The 9,253-nt window shown below is 45.8% G+C and overlaps 1 protein-coding gene across 1 annotated transcript; it reads left to right on the top strand.

Moving 5' to 3' along the window:
• Positions 1-6,658: 6,658 nt before the first annotated feature.
• Positions 6,659-8,978, top strand: LOC113592392 (N-acetyllactosaminide beta-1,6-N-acetylglucosaminyl-transferase-like). The gene is made up of 2 exons (XM_015068949.3): positions 6,659-8,277; positions 8,433-8,978. Exons 1-2 carry the CDS (start codon positions 7,353-7,355, stop codon positions 8,501-8,503), a joined length of 996 nt encoding a protein of 331 aa, XP_014924435.1. The 5' UTR covers positions 6,659-7,352; the 3' UTR covers positions 8,504-8,978.
• The last annotated feature ends 275 nt before the right edge of the window (positions 8,979-9,253 follow it).

Below are 9,253 nucleotides of genomic sequence, written 5' to 3' on the forward strand. Positions count from 1 at the left end.
GTTTCTGGGCAACTTTATCCTCCTGGGAAGGAGAGAGAGAGAGAGAAAGAGAGATTAATTTGGGGAAAATGACCAGAGAGAGGAGATTGAAGGAAGAGGCACACTGCACTACCTCTATTTAAATTTTTTCAAATATTTTTTTAATTATTTGTTTTTGGGAGAGAGAGCATGAGTGGGGCGGGGGATAGGGACAGAGGCAGGGGCAGGGGGAAGAGAAGGTCCAAAGCAACTCTACGCTGAGCAGCAAGCCTGGCAAAGGGCTCGAACTCACAACCCACGAGATCGTGATCTGAGCCGAAGTCTAAGCGCAACCGACCGAGCCACCCAGGAGCCCGGAGTTACCTCGATTTAATCCTGAGAGCCGTGTACGATCCCATACGATTGTACTCGTGTGGGCTGCCTTTACGTTGTATATTTCCAGAACCTAGCATCCTGCCTGGCCTAAAGGAAATCCACAAAACATGTTGAACAAGTGAATGAGCCCTTTGATAGTGGTACATGGGATTTCCATGCCTCAGGGTTTCTCAAAGAACAGCTCGGGTTAGCGTGGTGTTTCATTATGTGATGTTCTTCCTGGGGACTGTGATTTTTCATTTGTCTTGGTAAATCGTTGGTGTCCGTATATGTTTAATTACAACTTTAAAGTTTTTATTAAAGGACAACATTCATTTCTAATTTAATGGTTTACATTATGTTCCCCGGTTTCCTTGAGGCAAGGGGAAAGTGTTTCCAGAATTTAATAAAATGCTTGGCACTGTCTGGTGGTTAAAACGTACTTTACTTAATCAGTCCCCACAACATTCCTGTGAGGTATGAACTTCAGCTGAGAATAAGGATCACTGAAATGGAACGCTGGACCAGCTAGAAAAAGAACGTAGTTTTGCAAGTGATTTCTACGACAATCCATCTCCCAGAACTACAGACGGATCCACTCAGTAAGTTGGGGTTTTGCCAAACGCGAAGCTACTGTTCTATTTTTCTTATTTTTGCAAGCTGGGCCCGTGGCGAGCGCGTTAGGAAGGCGCGTCCTGAGGTTGTCGTCTTTCTACAACGTTGGCTTTATTCAATCCTGAGGCAAGGTGAACATACTTGTAAAGCAGGTTGGGGATTCTAAACTCCCGGACGTTTCACCGCGCATTTGACTTGGCTTCCACCCCAGCACACGAAACAAAGCACAGTACAAAGTCACGCAACAAACAGGATGCAATACGGAATACGACGCGAACGAACCACATACGAAGTCAATCCGCGGGCGCGCCGTTGGGGTGACGCCTTGGTCTGGTCTGGGTCAGCTCTTGGTGTGTACCACAGCGGAGGATCTCTGTCGTGTTCAGAGATCGACCAGGCACACAGCCTGTGGTGGCAGTTGCCTTTCAAACGAGGTCAGACGTGTAAGAGCCGACGTGTGGAGCATTGGGCAATTTGCCTCAAGAGTCCTTCCTTTTTAAGAGTTTAATCAGGCCTTTGCAGGCCTCTTCTGATCCTATTGATGATCAGCTCTGGTTCTTCCAGGTTTGTGTAGCCTTCGTCCTGTCAGTCTGTGTGCACTGGGGGGTATCTGGTCTTAGCTGCAGCACCCTTGGCTGCTTTCCTGATCGCCTCACTACTTGACGTGAGTGACTCCATCTTGCTCTCTACAAAGCCTTTGACCTCTTGTAAAGAAGGTTTTTGTTTTTCGAGCGAGAGCATGCACACGAGCAGGGGAGAGGGGCAAAGAGAGAGAGGGAGAGAATCATAAGCAGGTTCCACGCTCAGCGCGGAGCCTGACGCAGGGCTCAATCCCCCGACCTGGAATCATGACCCGAGCGGAAATCAGGAGTCAGATGCTCAACCGACTGAGCCACTCAGATGCCCCAAGAAGGTTTTTCCCATCCAGTGGGGTATTGGCCAAAGAGGGAATAGGCATTAAAGAGTTTCTTGTAGACTGTGGGCTTTGGGAATTAAAAATGGGGACCCTGTAACTCCAGTGTCTGGGCGTCCTACAGATGAGAGGCTCACTTCTTTGTACTCTATTCTGATCGAACAGCATATTGCAGTCGGAAGAAGGGAGGCTATGCTCTTTCAGCCTGTTATTCTCAGTGATCAGAAGCACAGGGTCTCCCCTGTTGTAGGATCACTTGCTGCAGCAGAGGCCTTACGTTCCTCTAACTTCAAAATCAAATTGACGACTTTCTGAGGAATAGAGCAGAAAAGAGAAAGCAGAGAAATCTAGAAAGGCACCAGGATTGGACGGACCCCTGTTCTATTTTCTCTCCTGACACCCAACCTCTAAAATCCAACCAGAACCCAAACCTGAGGATTTTCTGAACTGGGGGGAGGTCCGCTGTTCAAACATTCGAAGTCCGTGGGCTCAGACTCCTCCGTTGGCCCTTGGCATTGAAACTGAGGGTTGCCCATTATCTCTTCGTGTGTAAATGAGCTGGAAAGTGTTTGGGCTCAGAGACTCAACTTGACACTATTGAAGTGCTGTTCACTTTTCAACATGTTTCCTCAGCTCTGCATTGTCCCAGTGATATTTAATTGAGTGCTTGAAAAGAACCAGCTTTTCCGTGCCTTTCCACACTATCCTATGTCCAGTTATTCTGTGTTAAACTACCACAGCCTTCCTCATTTCCTCTCTGCACCCTGCTTTTCCAAGCCTTTCCCTCAAGGTCTGACGCCTCCGACCAGCCCCAAGCTGGGTGCTGTATTCCTTCTAGAATCCTCTCAGCTCCACCAGGAGGTTGATGTTGCCTAGATTTGGGATATGAAAAACCAAGACTCGGAGGTGTGGGTGACATGGCTAGGAAGGAAGCAGCCGTTGGGAGTTAGAACAGCTACAAGGGTGTTTTCTCAAATTTACCCACAAGGAAGCTGTGAAGTGTGAGACTAAATGTGTCGTTCAGGGGCTCCAAGCTGTCCACATTGGCATTGGTCCAACTGGAGACTTTCTGACATGCGAACCCGGGCTCTTTTTGTCTATTTAAAGCCCTGTTGCTTCAGGCTATTTCCTGTGGTTAGAAAAAAGCACTGATGAGGATTAAACAGGGTCCTGAATTTAACGATAGTAAATACAGAAATAAATAGAGGAAGACAGAAGAGGAAGAGAGGAGAGCCAAGGCAGGGCAAGAGCTGGAAGAGTGAAAAAGGGCAAAATGTCAAGTGCATGTAAAACCAACTTAATCCAAGACACTTGTTTCCTGAGACCTCACCCAGGCTTTCGTAGATTCCGAGCAAGTCTCCATGTCGCTTCCCTGGTTTTTCTCACTTGGGCACAGAGGTGATGTCACGACGATACTACGCAGAAAGCGCTTTGGGCATCATGTGGCCCCCAAAACAAGTAAGGTGAAGATCATGACAGCTTATCCACCTCCGTAGAAACGAAGCCCTTCTGCTCCCTTCTACAGACAGTTGTTGAGATTACACTCTAAGTGCACTTTTCTTAGAGGAACAGAAATTCATTGATGTCCAGGGCTGAGAATTTATAGTACGTGTAATACTAACAAAGCAAGCATAGGTTGAACTGTGGGACATAAATATGCACCCTGCAATTTATTGAGTGACCAAGCCACAGGTCTGTACTGGTTCCCACGTTTTTCAGAACTCCATCCCACCCAGTCGCTGCCTCCAACTTAGAATTTGGCACATGAACGTCGATCTAATGCTCAAGCTGGGATGGAGAATCATCTGTTCTTTTTGGTCACCCATTACCACTCCCTTCTATTATTTCGCACAAACGCAAATGCATCAGAGCTCAGGACTTAAGAGAATGAATGGTGCACGAGAGAGAGTATGTGAACGAGAGGGGAAGGGGCAGAGAGCGGGAGAGAGCGAATCCCGAGCAGGCTCTGTGCTGGAAGCACAGAGTCCAACACGGGGCCCAAACTCACAAACCGTGAGATCATGACCTGAGCCGAAATCAAGAGGCGGATGCTTAGCCAACTGAGCCACCCAGGAGCCCTGATACTAGTCTTTAAAAATGTTTAGCATTGTTGAAGATTCTATTTGACATAACTGTGAATGCTTCTCTGGCATCAGCGGGCTTTGTAACAGTGCCAAAAAGTTCAGGTGAGGTGCAATTAAGGATTCAACTGCAGCAAAGCACTAAATTATAAATGTTCTTTGCTCTGCAACTATAAATTCAGGGAGCTGTAGATTCAGAGAAAAGTCAGCCAGCCGTTAGAGATGCATTTCCGTACAAATCCAAACCACGATGAGATACCACCTCACCCCTGTCAGAATGGCTAACATTAACAACTCCGGCAACAACAGATGTTGGTGAGAATGCAGAGAAAGGGTCTCTTTTGCACTGCTGGTGGGAATGCAAGCTGGTGCAGCCACTCCGGAAAACAGTATGGAGGTTGCTCAAAAAATTAAAAATAGAACTACCCTACGACCCAGCAATTGCACTGCTAGGCATTTATCCACGGGATACAGGTGTGCTGTTTCGAAGGGACACCTGCACCCCCATGTTTATAGCAGCACTATCAACAATAGCCAAAGTATGGAAAGAGCCCAAATGTCTATCAATGGATGAATGGATAAAGAAAATGTGGTATATATATACCATGGAGTATTACTCAGCAATCAAAAAGAATGAAATCTTGCCATTTGTAGCTATGTGAATAGACCTGGAGGGTATTATGTTAAGTGCAATTAGTCAGAGAAAGACAAAAATCATATGACTTCACTCATAGGAGGACTTTAAGAGACAAAACAGGTGAACATAAGGGAAGGGAAACAAAAATAATATAAAAACAGGGAGGGGGACACAACAGAAGAGGCTCATAAATATGGAGAACAAACAGAGGGTTGCTGGAGGGGTTGTGGGCTAAACAGATAAGGGGTATTCTCGAATCTACTCCCGAAATCATTGTTGCACTGTATGCTAACTAACTTGGATGTAAATTAAACAATAAATAAAGTAATTAATTAAAAAAAACATTTTTTCATACAAGTTTTCAGTGAATAAAACTTAAAAGGGCACATCAAAGGAAACACAAGCCAATAAAATTTTTGAAGAACAGAAAAGAAAAAACAAAAGGAAAGAAAAGACATGCATTTCCCGGGGCGGTGCCTGGGTGGTTTAGGCCATTAAGCACACAAGAAATATTATGTAAACAGGTATTTGGGTTGATCCAATTCTATTTTGGGTCCTATTGACAAGACTGTATGCATCTGAATCATACTCTAGAACTGGATTTAGAAAACAAGTAAGACTTGACTCACCTAGTTCTGGAGAATTTCCGCAAGAATGGCCCTATCATCGTTTCCTGCTCCTGAGGCTTACAAAATAAAATTGACAATCACCTCATCAACGCGTCAGCTTTCAACTGGGGTGGGAAAAACAACACGAGATACTAACTCCAGTCTTGTGTTCTAAGGTGATGATTGGGAAGACGATGCCCAATGAGGACCCGGTGGCCCCGTGGCAATGATAGTAAACGCAAGACACGGGCTGCACACGGGCATCGCCCTGGTGTTCTCAGGAAAAAGTCAGAACGTGTCCGTCTATGGGCAAGAGGTAAATAGACTTCCTGACATGAAAACACTGTGTTTACAGAGCAGTCTAAAATATTATGTTGTCTTTTAGAAAAAAAATTTTTTTTAATGTTTATTTATTTTTAAGAGACAGAGAGGGAGATACAGAATCCGAAGCAGGCTCCAGGCTCTGAGCTGTCAGCACAGAGCCCGATGCGGGGCTCGAACCCACCAGCCGTGTGATCGTGACCCGAGCCGAAGTCGGGCGCTTAACCGACTGAGCCACCCAGGCGCCCCTATTATGTGGTATTTATAACGAAGATGCATTGAGAAAATAGAGACGTCGGCTGTACCCACGTGTACATACACAAAGATGAGAAATCCTTAATACTTGGAATCTCACACTAATGTGATCAGGGAAACAGGGAAATGAAAACTAGAGCTCTCTCGATCAATAAATATTTGATCGTCTAGCCCGGGCAGACGATGGTGGGAGCCAGAAACAGACAAGAGAGATGTGAGTGCAGCGCTAACTTCTGTGAGTGGGCGCGGCATGCTCTCACACCCACATGCATCAAGCTACCAAATAAAGTAAAAGTGATCCATGCTGTCTTTGACAGATCATCTAACTGGCATAGACTCACGGAGCAAAGAATAAGGGAAGTGTAAAAAAGGTTGCAAAGGAGAAGTGACGATTGTGTCCTTTTCTTGACTCATGACGGGGGAGGGGGCTTTTGTTCCCTCTCCTCTCTGCAGCCCTGGGCGTCGCTGGGCGTGGCCATGAACTCGTTGCATGTTATCTCATGACTGACCTATGAAGGTGGTAAAATTCATTTTTTTACACAGGATACTCCTTTGGAAGCGCTCGTACGTTTGTAAAGCCTCTCTCCTTGAGTTCTGGAACCTCCCAGACCGAGACAACCTTTCTCTCCTACCTCTCGGGGCGTCATTCTACTCCAAGGGCACCCAACTTGGGCCGGGTGTGAAATCAACCTGACATTTCACTAACTTCAGTTTTAGCCTTTACACAATTTCTGGGTAACCACAACTGTTCCTTTTGGGGGTGGCTTTTGTTTTTTGTTTTTTAATTAACCTTTATTCACCAAGTCCCCCAGTCGCTTTGTGTAGTAAGTTAGGCGGTGACGTAAGTTTGCTAATGTACCTTTTAAAGGACCTCACCTCGCCGCAGAGAAAATTAAGCCCTGGAAAGAATTTGGCTCAGCAGCCAGTCATATGCCTTGCTAAAATAGCACAGCCGGCCAATATAGGGAGGAGGGTGTGTGTGTGGAAAAAGACAGGGTTAAGCAATTAATTTTTAAGCACTAAATATTTATTGACAGAATGTCTCTCCAGGCAGTGTTCACATGCTTAGAGCTGAAGCTTTTAACTTGGCAGTGCTGTTTAAGCAAACAAAGTCAGTCAGTTGAACGCAATGATTAACAGGAAGTTGGGGAGCTGACATAGTGGGCAACCTTTGGCCGGGAGAAGAAGCTACGGTAGAAATCTTAGAGGGATCACTTGCGGAATGGTGACCTCACCCTTCGGTGATTTTAATGTGGGGACGGGGGGACACATCAGAATCAGAATCTTCCTGAGGCGGCTGGTTTTCGTGTGGTAACAGGTGGCAGGTTCACCGGAGAGAGAGCAGAGCAGATGTCCCCAGGAGCTACTTCAGAAATGTGTCATAGAGAGGTTGAAATGAAATACAGCCGCGAATGAGCCGGAAAGGAAGAAAGAAAAAGGACAAAACCGTCGCCTGGAAGGGCCCAGAGCAGTCCATCAGAATTGCGAGTCCCCAGAGGATGATTTATGGATTCCGGAGGCAATGTAAGTTAAATATATCTACACTCTGATCCGATCTCAAGAGGCGTTTACTCACTTTCTGGCTTTGAATGATGGTCTCTTGGAAGCATTGTCTTTTTAGTGTGTCTCTTATCATGGTCCTGATCTTTGTATTTGTTTATAAGAACGAGTTAAGGGAGGATAAGCGTTTTCTGAGGGCATCTCTGTCCAATGCCTCGCTGTTAGCAGAAGTCTGTCATCAGATTTTTAAGGGGAAGGTTTTTTACCCAACAGAGAATGCCCTGAAAACTACCCTCCGTGAATCTACCTGCTATGACTACATGGCTCAAAGTCACTATATAACAGAAACGCTCTCTAAGGAAGAAGCGGGGTTCCCTTTGGCTTACACAGTGACCATCCACAAAGACTTTGGCACTTTTGAGAGACTCTTTAGGGCGATTTACATGCCCCAAAATGTCTACTGTGTTCATGTGGATGAAAAGGCGACGGATACATTTAAAAATGCGGTGAAGCAATTACTAAACTGCTTCCCAAATGCTTTTCTGGCTTCTAAAATGGAGCCAGTCGTCTATGGTGGGATTTCCAGGCTCCAGGCCGACCTGAACTGCATCAAAGATCTCGCGGCCTCCGAGGTGCCATGGAGGTACGCCATCAACATGTGTGGGCAAGATTTCCCCCTGAAAACCAACAAGGAGATAGTTCAGTATCTGAAAGGATTTAAAGGGAAAAACATTACCCCGGGGGTGCTGCCCCCCAGTCATGCTATCGGACGGACTAAATACGTCCACCAAGAGCTATTACACCAAAAAAACTCCTACGTGATTAAAACGACAAAATTAAAACCTCCACCTCCTCACAACATGACCATTTACTTCGGCACTGCCTATGTGGCCCTCACGAGGGAATTCGCCAACTTTGTCCTCCAAGATCAGCATGCACTCGACTTGCTTTCCTGGTCCAAGGACACCTATAGCCCCGATGAACATTTCTGGGTGACGCTCAATAGGATTCCAGGTATGTGTGTGTCTCTTAACTTTTGTTCTTGTGAGTAAACGTTGCACGATCGGTACTGAATAAACCGCTCTCAAAAATAGTAAAAAAAAAAAAAAAATGTTGAATGGGGAAGACCGTTACCGTTTTAAATGTTAATCAAAAAATCTTTCCAGCAGTTCTGCTCCCAGATGTAACTCATGATCCGACTCATGTCCATGGCACAGATGAGGAAACTGAGACATTGTGATGAGCAGGGCAGAGCTAGAGCTCAACCGTCTGACTTGATTTTGCTGCTATGCCACGCTGCCTTTTTGGATCCGTAGACTCACTTCAAATGTGTGCGGCAGTCTCGAGACAGGGCAAAGGGTTGAGGGGAAAGCTGGCTGTGCCTATAAAAGATCAAACCCAATTCTCCTTTAAGGGTGATGTTATTTACAATCGGGAATAAAGCTCATAAAGTAAATTTGAATGGCAGTTCGGACAATTTTTTTTTTAATTTTTAACGTGTATTTATTATTGACAGAGAGACACAGAGTGTGAGCAGGGGAGGGGACAGAGAGAGGGAGAGACACAGAATCCGAAGCAGGCTCCAGGCTCTGAGCTGTCAGCACAGAGCCCGACGCGGGGCTGGAACTCACAAACTATGAGATCGTGACCTGAGCCGAAGTCGGTCGCCTACCCAACTGAGCCACCCAGGCGCCCTCGGACATTTTAATAATACTTTTGCTCCTGTTGCAAATCCCCATCCTTTCAACATGGGAGCAGGGGACGACTTCAAAATTTTTTATTTGCAAGTTCTTTCCTGGAATCAAACCAGACATTTAGAGGGCCTTAAAGGAATGTGATTGCATGAATGTGCTCAAGGTACCCAGCTAGCACGCGATCCTGCCAATTGTATAAACCAGGTCTCGTAAGCCTGGTACTCCTTTAACTTGATTTCAATTAGCTCTCAGTGGTTACTAAATTAACGGTACCTTCCCTTTGGTCCGCCTTCTAA

The sequence above is a fragment of the Acinonyx jubatus genome, chromosome B2 (assembly GCF_027475565.1).
Source record: "Acinonyx jubatus isolate Ajub_Pintada_27869175 chromosome B2, VMU_Ajub_asm_v1.0, whole genome shotgun sequence".
NCBI classification, from domain to species: domain Eukaryota; kingdom Metazoa; phylum Chordata; class Mammalia; order Carnivora; family Felidae; genus Acinonyx; species Acinonyx jubatus.

What these genes read in the sequence shown, in the direction of transcription:
- LOC113592392 (XM_015068949.3), top strand. Translation starts at nt 7,353, where the DNA reads ATGATGGTCTCTTGGAAGCATTGTCTTTTTAGTGTGTCTCTTATCATG. An exon ending in GACGCTCAATAGGATTCCAG is followed by an intron (nt 8,278 to 8,432) that starts GTATGTGTGTGT and finishes TCTTTCCAGCAG; the next exon opens with TTCTGCTCCCAGATGTAACT.